Genomic DNA, 18,560 nt, shown 5'->3' with positions numbered 1-18,560 from the left:
TGGAGAAGACTCTTGAGAGTCCCTTGGACTGCAAGGACATCCAACCAGTCCATCCTAAAGGAGATCAGTCCTGGGTGTTCATTGGAAGGACTGATGCTAAAGCTGAAACTCCAATACTTTGGCCACCTCATGTGAACAACTGACTCATTTGAAAAGACCCTGATGCTGGGAAGGATTGAAGGCAGGAGGAGAAGGGGATGACAGAGGATGAGATGGTTGGATGGCATCACCAACTCAATGGACATAAGTTTAAGTAAACTCTGGGAGTTAGTGATGGACAGGGAGTCCTGGCATGATGCAGTCCATGGAGTCACAAAGATTCGGACATGACTGAGCGACTGAACTGACTGATGGTAGGAGAATAGATTTCAAGAAGTTCTTATCTCCAGTGTTGCAGAAGGACTAAGAAAATTCACAGGTCCTGATTTGTAAGGAATTAGTGGATTCCAATAGTGGGAAGATCTCTGTGGCTAGGACAGAAAAAGTTAGAGGAGTCCAGGCAGACAATGACTTTGAACAGACAGGAAGGAGCCAGGGACTTGCTAGTCTCATGAGCTGATAAGGATTAAGGGTATTGATGATAAGGAAAAGAATGTGCAGTGTTTTTAGAAAAGGATTTCTAAACTCTTTTGAATGATCAAAAGTGGCTGTAGTCAAACTAGCTATCAGGACGATGATTATCCTGTGGATCAGGGGTAGAATATGAAGGTTGTCCTAAATATTAGGGACCCAAGCGTTGTAAGCTAGGATAGCAGTAGTATATCTTAAAATGCATATTTCAAACAGGTCACTCTTGCTGCTCTATGAGGAATGAATTAAAAAGACGGAAAGTAAAAGACACAAACCATTTAAGGAGATCTTGCAGTGTTTCAGGAGGAGACAATGAATAGTAGCTTGCACTAAGATGTAGGCAATTAAGGAGAGAAGTGAACAGCACCTGTTTCACTGGTCTTCTCCTGCATTGATTGTTCAATGATTCATTCATTAAAACAAATTTCCTAAGTCCCTCTGTGTACAAAAATAGTCTAAAAATTTCTCCCTCAAGATGCTCACTGTATATTTAAAAGATTGCATTAATGTCTTTTCATGTGATTATTAAATGCCTCTTTAATATTACAGACTAATTGTTGTGAGCATACTCAGTTGTAGCTTCTGCCACAGAGCATTTTCCTGAGATAATTCTGATAGTAAAAATACAGAAATAATTTATTTGTGCGTGTGTGCAAAAGAAATCTGGGTAGCTATAGAACTTCATTATATCTTTTATCCTTAAGTATTTACGAAAAAGTTACAAGTTCTCTCTATGCAGTGGCATCATTGTGTCTGAAGTCTGAGGTCTGTGTTCAGTATGAATTGTTTGTGAGGCAGAGGCAAATAAACCTAAACTAACTTATTTAACCTTAATGGTAATTAAGTCCTGAGGTATTTTCCAGCATTAAATTCTATTCTGTATATAAGTGTATATTAATTTCAAAATTATTTATTTAGTTCCCCAGTATGAGGCATTTTGCGCTGGGCTCAATCATCCCCTCTGTTTAATCTTCCATTAAACAGAATCACAAGGAAACGTCCTGGAGTACTAGGAAAACTCCAAGATAAGAGTTTGCTTAGATTCCATCCATTTGAATTTGGGATTGAGTTTCTAGTTGAATCATGTATGAGGGGATTCCACAGTTGATCTCTGAAGTCTGTTCATTGCCAATTAGATACGCAGAATTGAGTGCCCTTGGTATGCCTCTTAATGACTCACATATCCCTCAGTGATAGCTTTCTGCATCTTTTTTTCTTTCCCCTCACTTTCCCAGACCATGACACATTATGTTTCTCTCTCCTTAGATTTAACCACTTATCCTGTCTGATACCACAGCTTCCCTCTACATTTTCATCTGGACCACGTGCCTTATTCCATTGTCTGTATCCTGCTATGTTTGTTGGGTTCTACCCATGTATTCCAGATATAGATTGCCATCTGAAGTCCTTACTGTTCAATAGGGCTCCTGTGGATATAAAAGAACCTGTAGTTATCACTGACCTACAGATCTTGTGCAAGCTCTCTGACTTCATTTTCATTAAACTATTCTTTTCACCAGCTCTGATCCCAACATCGTGTTGGGTCTTATTCCCTTTCTTGGGCCCCATCTTGCTAACCAATATGATTAACATCCTGGTGAAATTCCTTCTAAGCATTCTGTTTGGGGATGATGCCAGACGTCAAACACAACTTCAGATAAATACAATAAATTTCTATGTTTCAGGTCTGTAGATCAGTGGTTTTAAACTCTAGTTGTGCTCACATATCCCTTTAAGAATCTAATGTGGGAATTCCCTGGCAGTCCAGTGGTTAGGACTAAGCGCTTCCACTGCCCCAGGTCCAGGTTTGATCCCTGGTCGTTGGGGAACTAAGATCCCAGAAGCCGCAAGGAGTGGCAAAAAAAAAAAAAATTAACAAAAGGTTTGGATACTTTCTTACAAAAAGTTTCCAGAGAATTTATTTTGCATATAATTTCCATAGACCCTCTGAAGCCAATCATTGCATCCTTAAGAAACCTTGAGTCAGTTTTACATCAAGTATCCAGAGACCACCTTTATTAGAAACACCTGGAATGTGGTTTCAGACTTCACTTTCTTGAGCTCTAGCAGAAACTTCGGAGAAGGCAATGGCACCCCACTCCAGTACTCTTGCCTGGAAAATCCCATGGACGGAAGGGCCTGATTGGCTGCAGTCCATGGGGTCGCTAGGAGTCGGACACGACTGAGCAACTTCACTTTATTTTTTCACTTTCATGCATTGAAGAAGGAAATGGCAACCCACTCCAGTGTTCTTGCCTGGAGAATCCCAGGGACGGGGGAGCCTGGTGGGCTGCCATCTATGGGGTCGCACAGAGTCGGACACGACTGAAGCGACTTGGCGGCAGCAGCAGCAGAGACCTACAGCACCAGTATTTCTCAACTGGGGAATCTTTATTTTTTACATGCAATCCTGAGATTTTTATACTAATTAGGATTTGCAAATTGCTGCTGAAGTTGCTGGTCCTAAAGTCTTAGCCATTTTGGCACTTTGGGAACAGGTGGATCATAGACGCAAGGTTTGGGAAAGTCTAGAAAATAAACAATCCCTGAAATTGGAAGCATCTGTGGAACCGACTTTATTTGCAGTGGAAAGATCTAGAGAATAATGTAAGATCCATTGTATATATAAGACTCCTGCTGGCCTCAGTAGAACTTCCAGGGAAATCCATTGTTTAAAGAGAATTCAAAGTGGATTTTGAAGTTCCATGTAATTGGTTGTAACAAATGCTTAACATTTCCCCTCATGGTTCAGACTCAGTTTTCCATTACTCAACCTGAAAACAAGATAATGAGAGCAATCAAGGACCAAGTAATTGTGGCATCACCATACAGAGACAAATGGGAAAGGCAGGCCTAGGCTGTGGCTAGCCTGTTTCACATGGAACATTCTGAGAATTTGTACACTCTGTGGCAGTCTTTCCCTGTCCCTGGGCCAGGTGCCTTATCTATAAAATGAGAAGGTGTCCAGGCTGCCTTCCAATTTATATTTTATAGCTATAGAGGACACTTACCTTTAATATTTACATTAATATTAACCTTAATAAATTCTGAAACTGTCCAAAACGAGGAAGTATAATTTTTACTTTATTCCTTTCATTCAGAGATATATTTATTAATTTTGAAAGCTGAACTATTTTTTAGCCACACATTCTAATTTTAAATGGCCTTGTCGTCTTATTTCTTATAGATTGTAACTCTTAAAATTTGGCTTGGCTTACCAAATGCAACATTTAATATTATTTAAATTTAAAGTATATTTTAGTAGTCATCACTTAGTAATCTATGAGATTCATTATCCTCTTTGCCCCCTAATATATTTTTTCTGCTGCCTTTCCTTGCAAAAATGAAGGCTCCATGGAAGCAAGAGATTCTGTATTTTGCTCACCATCTTAGTGCTTCAAACAATGCCTGGTACATAGCAGATGTTTAATGAATATTTGGTAAATGAATGACTCAGTAATAAGCTTGAACCTATTTACAAAGCTGAATGTATCACATTCTCTCAGGAAATGACTGACTTTACTGTTCAAGGGTAAGTGTCCTTTTTATGTTTCCTTTGGACAGACATGCAAAATGCTATTGAGAGATAACTATGGGAGATGTAATGAAAAATATCTGTTTAGTCCCTTTGGATCAGAATAGTACTTCCTACTACAAACAAACCTAAAGTCCTCTTACCTTTTTGCTTCATTAAATGCACAGTGGTTGCCATACGTTTTCCCATCAGAACCACAGACTGGTTCATAGTTAGGCTGACATTTTGTTTTTCTGGTTGGGTTCTTGTTGCTAGTATGGCCAGTCTTCAGTAATGTGAAAGACCGTTAGGTAAAAATATACTCTAATTATGTTATTGTAATAAAACATGTATTTATTACTCATGAACTACTGATTAAGCATTGTACTCAATCAGTTATTTTGTTGACCCTTTACATTTTAATGTAATCTGTGCAACAGTATGAAAGAAGAGTTTATTTTTTTCCGGGAGGACAGTGCATTTAAGTGACAAGCACAAAATCGTATCTGGACCAACTACCCAATCTGGGATTGAAAACTCTGGGTTACCCAATTCCAGAACCTCTGCTCTTACTGTGTATCTCAGACTGCCTCACTTGAATGCTTCGCACACAAACTGGCAAATACGAACCACATATGGTCATTACTTATTGAACCTTTCTTTTTTCTTGTTTCAAAAAAGAAAATGAGTCAGGAGGTAGGATTATGAGGGTTCAGTTAACTATAGTAGTACCTGAAGCATAGCTCAGAATCCAGTTACAGGATGGTGGAAGGCTATGAACATAAAGATGACGACTAGCAGATGAGAGCAGAGGCACCAAATGGAATGGTGAGTGCCTCCAATAGGGAGCTTAGACTTCCTAGAGCCGAGGAAGATGACAGATAACTCTAAACCACTGGAAATGACAGAGGTTTGCTACTCATGTTACGTAACATCTGTTATTTTCATTCACACCTACTCTGTGAATTGGACAGGGTTATCTCCCCCATTTTAGAAAAGAATATAAAATTGAGAAAGACTAAGTGATGATTCAGAAACCTGCAGGTGATGGCATTAAGGTCTGGACAGCAGGGATGTCCCTGGGAGATTAGTACTACATGCTAGAAGAGGCATAAGGACAAGACGCATTAGGCTGCTTTTACTTGAGAGGGTATTGATGAATGACACGTTATGAGGTAAAAAATGGTTTCCATTAAGATAACAAGGTGGAGGAAGTGTTCTAGAAGACAGTTTTGAATCTACTAAGTGGAGTGTCCAAAGTAATTGCTGAATGGAATTAGAAAGCTGGCTGTTGGGAAAGAGACTGGCAAGGAAAGGCAGAGCACAGTAGGACTTAGAAGGAAATATGGGAGACATGGCTATGTACCTGTTTGCGATGATGCCTCTCTAATACAAGCCACTTATTTCCTCATCTGACAAATAGTTCAACATAAATTATTATATGTCTATCCTGTTTTAGGATCTGGGAATACAAGTTTGAAGAGAAATGGCACTTTGTCTGGAAATTCTTGGCAGTCCAGTGGTTAAGACTCTGGGCTCCCACTGACGGGGGCATGGGTTTGATCCCTGGTTGGGTAACTAAAATCCTGCAAGCCACATGACCAAATAAATAAATGAAATTAAAATGGCACTTTGTTTAAGAAGTTAATGCTCTAATTGAATAACAACCAATTGTAAAGAACAATGTCCATTCTATGATAGAAGATATCATTCGTATCAAGAATACATTTTTGGAAAATTACAGGATTCTGTACAGTGTGGCTGGTGTGTGAGCAAGAGTGACGTGAAGTATCCAGTCATGTTTCATCTTGGGCTTGGGGTCTAATCATGAGAAAATCTTACATGCCGTGCTCAGGCGTTTGGGTTTTATTGTCTAGGTAGTGTGGTGTGTCACTGAAGAATTTTTAGTAGGAAAGTGATAGATTAGACTTGTGACTCAGAAATACTGTTTAAGTGGTTTGTATATTATGGGTGAGATGAAAATAGACATGAAAGTTAATTCTGGTGGGGATAGGGACTCAGTTATTGAGGGTCTGAGCTAGTTCAATATAGGTGGAAAGGCTTGAGTGGAAACAGTAGAAGACAGTGAGACAGAATGGAAGAGCATGCCACTCACTACTGATTGTAGGTGTATAGGAAAGCAACCACCTCCAGTTCCTCTCATTTTGTTAAATCAGTGTTGTCACCAACTGTTTGTCATTAGTACAGTGTATTCTTTTAACTGGAAAATAGAATGACTGAAGTGAATTGACTGAGGAAAAAAAAGACAAATTAACACTAACCTGAATCTCTATTGTATTGTCATTCCAAGGGTTGACTCCAGTTTTCCCTTCTTCTTGATTATAAAAAGACTTTGATTTTCTCTGTTGTCTAGACAATCTTGGGTTTCCTTTTTGGCTAGATGACCCTGGCTTCCCTGGCTGGATAGATGACCCTGGCTTCCCTGGCTGGATAGATGACCCTGGCTTCCCTGGCTGGATAGATGACCCTGGCTTCCCTGGCTGGATAGATGACCCTGGCTTCCCTGGCTGGATAGATGACCCTGGCTTCCCTGGCTGGATAGATGACCCTGGCTTCCCTGGCTGGATAGATGACCCTGGCTTCCCTGGCTGGATAGATGACCCTGGCTCTCCTTGCTGGCTAGTTGACCCTGGCTCTCCTTGCTGGCTAGATGACCCTGGCTCTCCTTGCTGGCTAGATGACCCTGGCTTCCCTGGCTGGATAGATGACCCTGGCTTCCCTGGCTGGCTAGTTGACCCTGGCTCTCCTTGCTGGCTAGATGACCCTGGCTTCCCTGGCTGGATAGATGACCCTGGCTTCCCTGGCTGGCTAGTTGACCCTGGCTCTCCTTGCTGGCTAGATGACCCTGGCTTCCCTGGCTGGATAGATGACCCTGGCTTCCCTGGCTGGATAGATGACCCTGGCTTCCCTGGCTGGCTAGTTGACCCTGGCTTCCCTTGCTGGCTAGATGACCCTGGCTTCCCTTGCTGGCTAAAAGATCCTGGTTTTCCTTGCTCATTAGAAGCTTCTGGATTCCCTTTTTGGTTAGATTGTCCTGAATTCGCTTGCAAACTCCCAGGCTGATTGAAGACTCCTGGCCTCTCTTTCTGTTTAAAATTTTCTGGTTTTCCTGGCTGATTAGAATACCTTGGTTGTCCTTGCAGAATGAGTGGCCCTGGTTTTCCTTGGGTGTTGCTTCCTGTTTCCCTTTTAAATTCTTTTTGTCCTCCTTGCTGATTAGCTTCATTTTCTCTCTCTAGAATAAGTGCAGGTTCTGGACTGTCTCCTAGTTTAAAAACACTTCCAGTCTTCAAAGGCTGGGTTGAAGATACTGGAATGATAACCATAAGCACAAAAACAAAGTTGTTTATATTTAAGAATATAAAATCAATAGTATTCATCCCAAGATATAGCATGCATTTAATGCCTCTTTGCTCTTTTAAAACCAAACCCCAAGCTGGAGTCTTTCCACTATGTCTAATAACCTGATTATTCGATTATTTTTTTCTTGACTGTATTACATGGTTTCCAAAAATAATGGTGTCAAGCCATCTTGCCCCTTTTCGAAATCAGAGTCTGAATTATTTGAACTGGGCCTTCAGATTATCCTGAGCTTCCCTGGTGGCTCAGATGGTGAACCTGCCTGCAATGCAGGAGACCCAGGTTCAATCCCTGGGTTGAAAATATCCCCGGAGAAAGGAATGGCAGTCTACACCAGTATTCTTGCCACGAGAATCCCATGGACAGAGGAGCCTGGTGGGCTACAGTCCATAGGATCACAAGGAGTTGGACATGACTGAGGGACTAACACTTTTCAGATTACCCCAAAGTCCTGATTTAATGGATTAATAATTAATCAAATGCTTCCCTGGTGGCTAAGCTGGTAAAGAATCTACCTACAATGTGGAAGACCTGGGTTCTATCCCTGGGTTGTGAGGATCCCTGGAGAATAGAAAGGCTACCCATTCCAGTATTCTAGCCTGGAGAATTCCAAGAGGGATCACAAAGAGTTGGACCCAACCGAGCGACTTTCACTTTCAATTAATCAGACAGCCTCTACTTAATGCGTGTTGTAAGGATGTGAGAGTTGGACTATAAAGAAAACTGAGTGCCGAAGAATTGATGCTTTTGAACTATATTGCTGGAGAAGACTCTTGAGAATCCCTTTGACTGCAAGGAGATCCAACCAGTCCATCCTAAAGGAGATCAGTCCTGAGTGTTCATTGGAAGGACTGATGCTGAAGCTGAAACTCCAATACTCTGGCCACCTGATGCGGAGAGCTGACTCATTTGAAAAGACCCTGATGCTGGGAAAGATTGAGGGCAGGAGGAGAAGGGGACAACAGAGGATGAGGTGGTTGGATGGCATCACCAACTCAATGGACATGGGTTTTGGTGGACTCTGGGAGCTGGTGATGGACAGGGAGGCTGGTGTGCTGTGGTTCATGGAGTCACAAAGAGTTGGATACGACTGAGCAACTGAACTGAAAGCTTTCAGCACATCACGGAACACACATACTGAACCTCACTGTACAGAAGATGCCATCATCAACTTTCCAGACAAAAGCTATCAGGCAGGAGCCCTCTTTCCACATCCTTTTTCCCATCTCCCTACATGTTTTCTGTAGTCATCTTCTTTCCCCCTTGTTACCGTCTCAAAGGCAGTCATTTCCCTTCCTCAGGGAACTTCCAAACCTTTGGAAAGTACAGTAGGATTTCGCTTGCATTTGCAACTGGTCCTGCTTTGTATTTCCATGACTATACACCATAAGCATGTCTTTAAGTGTGTCTTTAGATTTAACTAAAAATCAAATGCCTAATAAATTGTTTTTTATTGAGTATGCTGTGGTATTCTACATTGATAGTGGTTAAGGTCCTAACTCAGGCATAGGAGTTTAGCAGTTAGTAACATGGTTTATTCAACTGTGGTGTAACCTGAGGTGAGGTCTGTGGGTATAATCTAGCTGTTCATTCAATGTACCAAAAAATATATTGAGAGTCCATTACTATGCCAGAACTATAGTAAAATCTAGAGATAAGAACTCTGAACAATCCATGTATGATTCTGCCCTCAAGAGGCTGACAGGGGTCTGCATAATAGTGGGTACAACTAAGCAAATAGGAATTTATAGTAGAATGATCAATACTATAATGTAAGAAGTAATTAGCCAGAGGAAAGATATCTTTCCCAGAGGAAATATAGCAAGGAGTAGAGTATCATATCTCCTTCCTGAAGGAGGTGACATATAAGAAGTATAGGCCATAGCCTGAAAAATGGATAAGAAAAGAAATATTTTTGACAGAGAGATGGGTTTACGCATGAATTCTAAGAAATGTTGTTCATTAACAGGCGCTAACTTCAAGTAGAAATCGAAAATAGAGATGTGGATGAAATGGAAAAAATTAATTGGTCAATCTGGGGTTTTTTTTTGTTAATTATGTTTAGTTTTTTAGTAGGTCACACAAGCAAATTGCATCAAATTCTAAAAATTCAAAAGTGCAAACAGTTTAGAGTAACTTTTCCTTCCTTTCTTGTTCCAGTCCCCTCATATCCTTACCTAGGACACAGTTACATTTCCCAGGGTTTTCTGTATCATTCCAGAGATACCGTGTATGTTTACAGTCGTAGTTGAATATATTTTCCCACACAGTTGGTAGCATACCACATATGCTGTTCTACTCGTTTTCTCCCTGACAGCACAGTGAGGCAATCTCGGCATCAGTGCTTACAAAGCGACTTCTTTATTTCTCCTTAGTGACTGCACTTTCTCATTTGTCACATTTACCGTAATTTATTTAACCAGTCTCTTAGCAATGAGTAGTTGGTTTATTTTCCTCTTTTAATATTACAAACACTGATTTGATGAAAACCCTAATAAATGTATCATTTCTTACATGGATAATATAAATTTGTAGAATAGAAACTAGGAGTGGAATTTTTAAAGAAGATAACTAAGATATAAGAATGTGTTTTATCCACTTACTTTTTAAGCTGAAATTTTGTAAAATAAGTATTTTTAGTTTTGGTTTTGTAGTTTTCTCTTCTGATTTACCCAAATTCTAAATACGTGATTGGCATAGCTTTTGTATTGTACGAGGCATTCCTGAGTCCTCTCTCTTCTTCACCCTCCATATCTAATACTAATATATGTTCTTTCATTAACAAATGATTATTGAATACATACTAAATGTCATTCAGCAAGATGCTGAAGTACACAGGCAATATGGTACCTGTCATAGTGAAACATATCTGTTCTAGTGACCAGTTGCAGCTGTATGTTTTTGTTTTTTTTTTCCTTCTGAAATGTATACTCTTTTCTCCTCCCTTCTCCCATTCCATCACTTCACTCTCTATTATTTCTTGACTCTACTACTTCGGCAGATCCCTAAATGTCACTTCTGTACAACTATTCTCACATGTAATTCATTTTAAGTATCACTGTAGACTGAAACTCCATACAGAATGGGTCTGATCACCCCTGTACTCAACAGTCTGAAATAACTGCAGTGTTTTCATTGAGAAGAGAATCATTATTTCTTGTGTTCCTGTTCTAAGCAGTTGAAGGTCGTAGGCACTTTACTTCCATTATTTCATTTTACTAGATGTAGGGAAAATGGTCAAGTAGCAGGTCATAATTTAGAGATATTAGTACAGTGGAATTGGTTTCATTTATCATACTTTTATTATCTCAAGAAATGTATTATCTGTATCATTTATTATCTTGACAAATTTATTTCTAGCTAGGAATTTATATCTCTGAAAACAGACAACCTGACTGTGTTGAGGTAAGGAATAGAGAGAAGCATTGTTGAAGGAGAGTTACTTGTGAAGATCTCAAGTAATGATAGCTAATGTTATCATGATTCCTATGATAACCTGTAGAAATGTATAATTATTTCCTTTTTTGCAAATGAGAAAGCTGAGGCTAGAAAAAGTTAGATTGCCCCAAAAGCGCATAAATAGAAAATTGAACTGCCAGGATTTGAACCCATTTCTATTTGACCACACTACCCTGGATCATCACACAAAACCGTATCCTTTTTGGAACATGAACTTGAACATACACAAATTCTCATGATCCTGTCACACTGAATTTTCTCTCCAGCCTCAGTTCGGTCGCTCAGTCGTGTCTGACTCTTTGCGACCCCATGAATCGCAGCACACCAGGACTCCCTGTCCATCACCAACTCCTGGAGTTCACCCAGACTCACGTCCATCGAGTCAGTGATGCCATCCAGCCATCTCATCCTCTGTTGTCCCCTTCTCCTCCTGCCCCCAATCCCTGCCAGCATCAGAGTCTTTTCCAACAAGTCAACTCTTTGCATGAGGTGGCCAAAGTACTGGAGTTTCAGCTTTAGCATCATTCCTTCCAAAGAAATCCCAGGGCTGATCTCCTTCAGAATGGACTGGTTGGATCTCCTTGCAGTCCAAGGGACTCTCAAGAGTCTTCTCCAACACCACAGTTCAAAAGCATCAATTCTTCGGCGCTCAGCCTTCTTCACAGTCCAACTCTCACATCCATACATGACCACAGGAAAAAACATAGCCTCGACTAGACGGACCTTTGTTGGCAAAGTGATGTCTCTGCTTTTGAATATACTATCTAGGTTGGTCATAACTTTCCTTCCAAGGAGTAAGTGTCTTTCAATTTCATGGCTGCAGTCACCATCTGCAGTGATTTTGGAGCCCCCCAAAATAAAGTCTGACACTGTTTCCTAATGTCTTGCTTTTCTAATTTTTTTTTCTTTGCCTCTGCTGCTCTTAAGCCACACCAGACTATTCACTGTTCTCTTACCTGGTCACTATCTTTGTGCCTTTGGTCTATATTTAAGTGGCTTGTAATTACATTCTTTTATTCCTCTGACAAACATTTCCCATTTTAAAGTTTCTCACAAAACATTACTAGATCACTCAACATTTCTAATTCTTAACTTTTAGATTGGAAAGAAAGCCATTGAATGTAACTTTTCTTACCTGAGAACAAGGCCAAGAACATGAAGGGGAGGAAAATGAAAGCCTCCATGTTAGAACCAGTTGGTTGTTGGGTGTTCAGTAGATACTTTCTGAATAAACCATGCTGATTGCCACCATGTTATATATTTGGACAATTCTCCACCCTTATTGCTAAACACAGTCACTGTGTTTAAAAAAAAATTACAGTAATTTTTGAAATCTGAAAGGTGTTCCTTCTTAAATTAAGTAGATTATCATGTTTAAATTAGCTTCACGCCCTGACTCTCATAAATATCCAAACTTTAATATGCTCCTATCAGATATCTTCCTCACAGAAAAAATTTAAAAGGTATAACCCATCTGAGAAAGTGATGAATTCACTGTTCATTTTTTTTGTTAAGAGATGACTGATCTTCAGTCAGTACTGTTATTGATACAGCAAGTTTAGAGTGTCATAGTAGAGACACTGTAGAGATTCCCACAAAATTTTTCTACAAATGAGTTATATGAAAAATATTTACCTCAAATTATATTTTATAAGCAAGTGAAAATGCATTGATATTGGTCACTAGCAAGTGATGAGTACACCCAGTGGGGAATGGTAATAGGTAATGTATTTTTATGAGGTAACAAGAAGACAAAGGATCTCATGTTTGAGAATAACATTACACTATCGACCCTTTTGCCTTAAGCTATTACACCAAACAAGTTCATGTGAATATCACCTTGGGACTTATAGTCAGTAATTAACTCATTATTATGAAACACTAAAGTATTGTGTTCGAGATTGGCTGCCTTATACAAGAGAAAGTTAAGCATGGCCAAAAGAGACCTTTATAATGTGAGGCCTAGAGACCATATAGCATAATAAGGTTGACTGATGGTGCTAGGAAACATAAGCTTGAGTAAAAACAGACTTAGGATTAATATTGCCATTGGAGTCATCATTTGAAGAGTGTTAGTATGGAGAAACAAGATATTATTTGATCTGCATAGTTCCAGATGGCAGAACTAGTTCCAATATAAGAAAGTGCAAGACAAACTGTTTTAAATCCTAAAGAAAATTTCTGCTTTGGGAAGGGTGGTGAAGTAAGTGATTCTTATAATCCCTTCCAATTCTAAGATACTAAGATTAGTGGTTCTGGATTGTGTTTGATTTTCACTTTAGCTTATTTAGAAGGGAAATTTTGGAAATGATAAATGATTTATTTGAACCAAGCTAACGATTTTAAGGCATCAAAAAGGAAAATTTTAAATTCTCAGTAATAAGGTAACTTTTCAGTTCAGTTCAGTTGCTCAGTCCTGTCTGACTCTTTGTGACCCTGTGAATCACAGCACGCCAGGCCTCCCTGTCCATCACCAACTTTTACCCCTAGCTAATTTTTCTTTGTTTTGACTGGGCTTCATATGAATGTCAGAAGAGGTTGTATTGAACCAGAAGACCTTGAATTGTACGTGTGTGTGTGTATAGACATATATGTTTAGGTGGCAGTGGTTTAGTCACTAAGTCGTGTCTGGCTCTTGGGACCCCATGGACTGTATAGTCCACTAGGCTCTTCTTTCCATGGGATTTCCGAGGCAAGAATACTGGAGTAGGTTGCCATTTCCCTCTCTAGGGGATCTTCCCAACCCAGGGATCGAACTTGAGTCTCCTGCATTGGCAAGTGGAGTCTCTACTGCTGAGCCACCAGGGAAGCCCCCATATGTTTATATATACATATATTTTATTTACCAATAAATATATATATATAATACCCCATATAATATATGTATATTGTTTTTAAACATCCTATAATTTTTGCTAAAATTTTATTACAAAATTTCAAAATACCAACAAGTTAAAAAAATTTACAGTGAAAGCCCATATACATGCCTCCAAGATTCTTTAGTTCATCATTTGCTCTACCATGTGTATTGATAAATATGGGTAAACTTTATGCAAATTACTTTTACACCCGGATACTCATGTGTAGATTCAAATGCAGTAAATTCTCAAATACCAGCAAATGGACCACAAGAGCTGCATCTGCATTTTGCTTTAAACAAACGCTTCTTACACAATGCCATCATCTATCTTACCCATGTTTTTTTTCCAACTTCAGCTTTGTCATACTTGAAAATAGCCTATGTAAAGAAAACAAATATGATGAGTGCCTTATATGTGAGGATACTGCAGTTAGAAGGTAAAATCTCCTGGAAGCCTGTGCTCTGAGGTCTCAGCGACTGCCTCTGTGGATTAGTTAAAGGTATCATTGATTGTGCTGAGTAAGGTAGCCCTTTTTCTCTCTTTAACATATCTCTTCTCCAAACCATTCCAAAGAGCTTTTTGAATAATTGCTTTTAATCTTCCAATTTTCCTGAATGGGAAATCTAGTTTCTCCTTTAATTGTGAGAACTTTCCAACCTTTAGAATTATCTTCCGTTAGTATCTTCCCTTACACTTTGGAATAAGGTCAAAATTCTGTTAGAGTAGGCTCAGAAAATGCTCCCCACAGTCACTTGTTAGAGAAGGGAAGAGGGTATTTCGTGTGTTTGGGAGTGAGATTCTAAATAGAAGGTATCCTTTCAGTAGTCATCACATCTGGCTGGAAATAACAATAATAGCAGTGAAGTCAGATTACCTGAGGTTCTGTCTCTCCTCTCATTTAGCTATGTGATCTTACACAAATTTATCTTTCTCTCTCCATCTGCCTTTTTCCGTCTTCCTTATTTCTAAAATCATGATAATATTCCACTGAAAGAGTCAAATTTTGCTAAGTGTTTTTGTGGTTTAGAAAATTCATACTATAGTAATTTTGGTTTCTGACTGTGGGCTGTTACAGCACTCTCTGTCCAGTTACTTGATTTAATCTCAACTGAACATTTGTCATGCAGCTAAAGGGAAGGAGACTTTGAACTCTCTATTAGTTTCTCCTGGTGAATATGTTTACTTTTAATCCTTTCTGGAACTGTGGGGACTAACATGTGTCAAGTACTGTTCTTTGAATCCAAGAAGATATGTAAAGATTGAGCACAATAAAGGGCAGAAGACATCAGTTACATGGCATTCATTGGGTTATTCATGCTGTTGTGTTAGTTGCTCAGTCGTGTCCGACTCTGCGATCCCATGGATTGTAGCCCACTAGGTTCCTCTGTTCATGGGATTGTCCAGGCAAGAATACTGGGGTGGGTTGCCGTTCCCTCCTCCATCGGTTATTCATATATAGATGCAAATAAGTTAAACTGAATCCAGAAGGCAAACTGATGTTTTGGTTTGGTTTTTGGAGTAGAAGACATATTACATCTTAAATTCCAATCACTTTGCCAAAATTGTCAGGGGGAGACTTGCCAGTTGGTTACTAAGTTTCATTGAATACTTCACAATATTAAGAAAGAAGCCAAAAATCAAGCGCTTAGGTAATCTCTACCTATGGCTCTTCACCATTTCTCAGTTTATTTGATCATTTCACCCGGTCTTTACCCATTGGAGGCATTAGTTCCAGAACACTAAAGTCCTGGAGAGTGGCTGATGATTGAAATAGAATCTTGGGCATCTTCTTCTCTGCTTTGGTTGTCCATTTCCTTATTTAACACATAATGTCTTCATGTAAACTGAAATTCAAATATATTCAATTTCATCATTATTTGAGATGATGCAGGTATCTGACACACATTAATGTTGGCTATTGTTAGTATACTTAGGTGAATATTTGAGATTAGAAACATGACCACTCCCATCTTTACTTTAGTTGAATACACATAATGTGACTGGAGAACAATAAAATATAAGGTAGAACATAATTATGATAATCATTAACTAAATTTGTTATAATTAAGGTGTTTACTGACTTAGTGCCTAGACTCTCATTAATGTGCAAGGGTGCAAATTCTAGGGATAAAATCTGAAGCATAATCTGTTTCTCACACCCAAATTAACTTCCTCTTCACCACCATAAATACAATAAATTACATAGTTTGGTCCTATGTTGATCATCAGATTTATTTAACCATTTGAGTCCAAGTTTTCTGTTACTTGTTTCTTAAACCATATTTCTAGTCATCCTCTGTGTGATGTCCACTGATAATTAGTCTTACAAATATATATTTAAGGAAAGAGTATATTTTCAGAATGTTGTTATTAAGATCAGCATTAACAAATCCTCTTCATGCAAGTTACTCCTCTCCTACAGAAGAATCCATTCCACTCCCTTTGAATCCGAGCTGGGCCAGTGACTTCCTTTGACCAATAGAATGTAGTGAATATGACAACATGTCATTTTTAGGTCTAAGCCTTAAGAGCCTGGCAGAGTTGAGTGAGAAACTACAGAGAGACAGAGACAGGGAGACAGAGAAACCTCTCTAGCACCGCCACTGAAACATCAGAAATGTGGCTGAATTCTTCGTGGATCCCAAGGGAGCCACACAGCCAGCACCATGTGGAGCAGAGGCAGACCATTTGCGCTGAGCCTGCACAGATTGCAGAAAGTGAAGTTGCTCAGTCGTGTTCGACTCTTGGCGACCCCATGGACTGCAGCCTACCAGGCTCCTCCATCCATGGGATTTTCCAGGCAAGAGTACTGGAGTGGGTTGCTATTTCCTTCTCCAGGGGATCTTCCCAACCCAGGGATCAAACCTGGGCCTCCCGCATTATAGGTAGACGCTTTACTGTCTGAGCCACCAGGGAAGTCCACAGATTGCAGAATTGTGGACAAATACTATAACTTACTATTTTTGTTTAAAGCCCATAAGTTGGAGATGATCTGTTATGCAGAGAGAGAGAATTATTATAATACTGTTGACAAGATAGTGATTACTTTTTCACATTGAATCAAGACCCCATGATAACCAAAATAGGTACCATGTATGAGAAGCTTTATGTACATTATCTCATTAACTTCTTCAAACAGTATTTGGTCACACCCTTAACTATACATTGAGGAAACTCAAGCACAGTGTCATTAAATAGCTGTTTTCGCTGTCTCTGGGGTCACACAGAGTCAGACACAACTGAAGCGACTTAGCAGCAGTAGCAGCAGCAGCAGCAGCAACCCTAGGAAAGATATTTTAGCATATCTGTCGAAGTAACCCCAATGCTGTGCCTTGGCTCCTATAGAAGGAGCTGTCTATAAACTGACTTCTCTCACCCTTGATCATGGCAACCTTATTTACATTTCAGGGTTTTGTTTTTGGTATTTTGTTGTTTTTATGTTTGTTGTTCTCTTTGCTCAGAACATCCTTCCTCTAAATTTGCATGTGCCCATTCTAAAGGAGATCAGTTCTGGGTGTTCTTTGGAAGGAATGATGCTAAAGCTGAAACTCCAGTACTTTGGCCACCTCATGGGAAGAGTTGACTCATTGGAAAAAACTCTGATGCTGGGAGGGATTGGGGGCAGGAGGAGAAGGGGACGACAGAGGATGAGATGGCTGGATGGCATCACCGACTCGATGGACGTGAGTTTGAATGAACTCCAGGAGATGGTGATGGACAGGGAGGCCTGGCGTGCTGCAGTTCATGGGGTCGCAAAGAGTTGGACATGACTGAGCAACTGAAATGAACTGAACTGAAATGCTTTTCAGCTTTCAGGATTCAATTCAAAGTAACCAATTTCAAATAATTATTCTCTCCAAATGTACCCCGTTTTCTCTGTCATATGTCTCAACTTTGCTTCCTTTATAAATTGATTAATAACTGAAAAATATTTTTAAAATATTTATTGTTATGGCCCCAAGGATCTTGTCTTGTTTGCCCTATCCTGGGAATGGTATCTAGCATAAAGTGAAGTCGGTCAGTCGTGTTCGACTCTTTGTGACCCCATGGACTGTAGCCTGCTAGGTGGTTCTGTCCATGGGATTCTCCAGACAAGAATACTAGAGTGTATTGCCATTTCCTTCTCCAGGGAATCTTCCCAACCCAGGGATCAAACCTGGGTCTCCTGCATTGCAGGCTGACTCTTTACCGTCTGAGCTACCAGAGACTCCTGGTATCTATCATAAGCATTGAATAATTATTTGTGATTAATGAATGAAATAATTCATGCACAGGGATTTTATAAAATAAGAGTATACCAAACTATACTTTGAAGGTGAAAGTGAAAATGTTAGTTGCTCAGTCATGTCCAACTCTGTAACTCCCTAGACTGTAGTCCGCCAGGCTCCTCTGTCTGTGGAATTCTCCAGGCAAGAATCCTGGAGTGGGTAGCCATTCCCTTTTCCAGGGGAACTTCCAAACCCAGGGATAGAACCTGGGTTTGCTGCATTGCATGCAAATTTTTTATGGTTTGAGCCATATGTTTGTTGGTTGCTGTAAAATTTTCCCTCCAAACAGTTTGAAGATACAATCTTGTCTACATCTTTAGATTTCTGAGGACATACTATATGCCAGTAAACCTATACTTTCAAGCTTTTTCACAATTTATCATGCATAGAAAATTATTTTATGTAGTAAACTGATAAAGCCAGAGACAACTAGCCTAAAGGCTCCAGTTGTTGCAGAACCTATTCAGCTGCCCCAAATGACTGACGTGACCAACATTTTGTCTCACT

General features: G+C 39.6%; 1 protein-coding gene and 1 long non-coding RNA gene across 12 annotated transcripts in view; one reads left to right on the top strand and one right to left on the bottom strand.

Annotated features, from left to right (window-relative positions):
• LOC147369625 (uncharacterized) overlaps positions 1-18,560 on the top strand; it is a 151,551-nt gene that overhangs the window by 2,834 nt on the left and 130,157 nt on the right. The gene's annotated exons all lie outside the window — the stretch shown is intronic.
• Positions 3,299-7,431, bottom strand: MARCOL (MARCO like). The gene is made up of 3 exons (XM_086413522.1): positions 6,367-7,431; positions 4,249-4,370; positions 3,299-3,344 (listed from the first exon to the last, which is right to left on the bottom strand). Exons 1-3 carry the CDS (start codon positions 7,429-7,431, stop codon positions 3,299-3,301), a joined length of 1,233 nt encoding a protein of 410 aa, XP_086269648.1.

Source organism: Bos grunniens, chromosome 7 (assembly GCF_055505025.1).
Source record: "Bos grunniens cultivar Pamir isolate PY7600 chromosome 7, Bosgru_T2T1.0, whole genome shotgun sequence".
Taxonomy (NCBI): domain Eukaryota; kingdom Metazoa; phylum Chordata; class Mammalia; order Artiodactyla; family Bovidae; genus Bos; species Bos grunniens.
The sequence above is the reverse complement of the archived record's forward strand: the minus strand, read 5'-3'. Positions and strand labels throughout refer to the sequence as shown.

Bases quoted from the DNA above. Each gene is read 5' to 3' on its own strand.
- MARCOL (XM_086413522.1), bottom strand. From the start codon at position 7,431: ATGGTTATCATTCCAGTATCTTCAACCCAGCCTTTGAAGACTGGAAGT. The intron at 4,371-6,366 runs GTTAGTGTTAAT...ACATTACTGAAG, and splicing joins ACAATACAATAGAGATTCAG to ACTGGCCATACTAGCAACAA. The intron at 3,345-4,248 runs GTAAGAGGACTT...TCTTGTTTTCAG, and splicing joins GCATTTAATGAAGCAAAAAG to GTTGAGTAATGGAAAACTGA.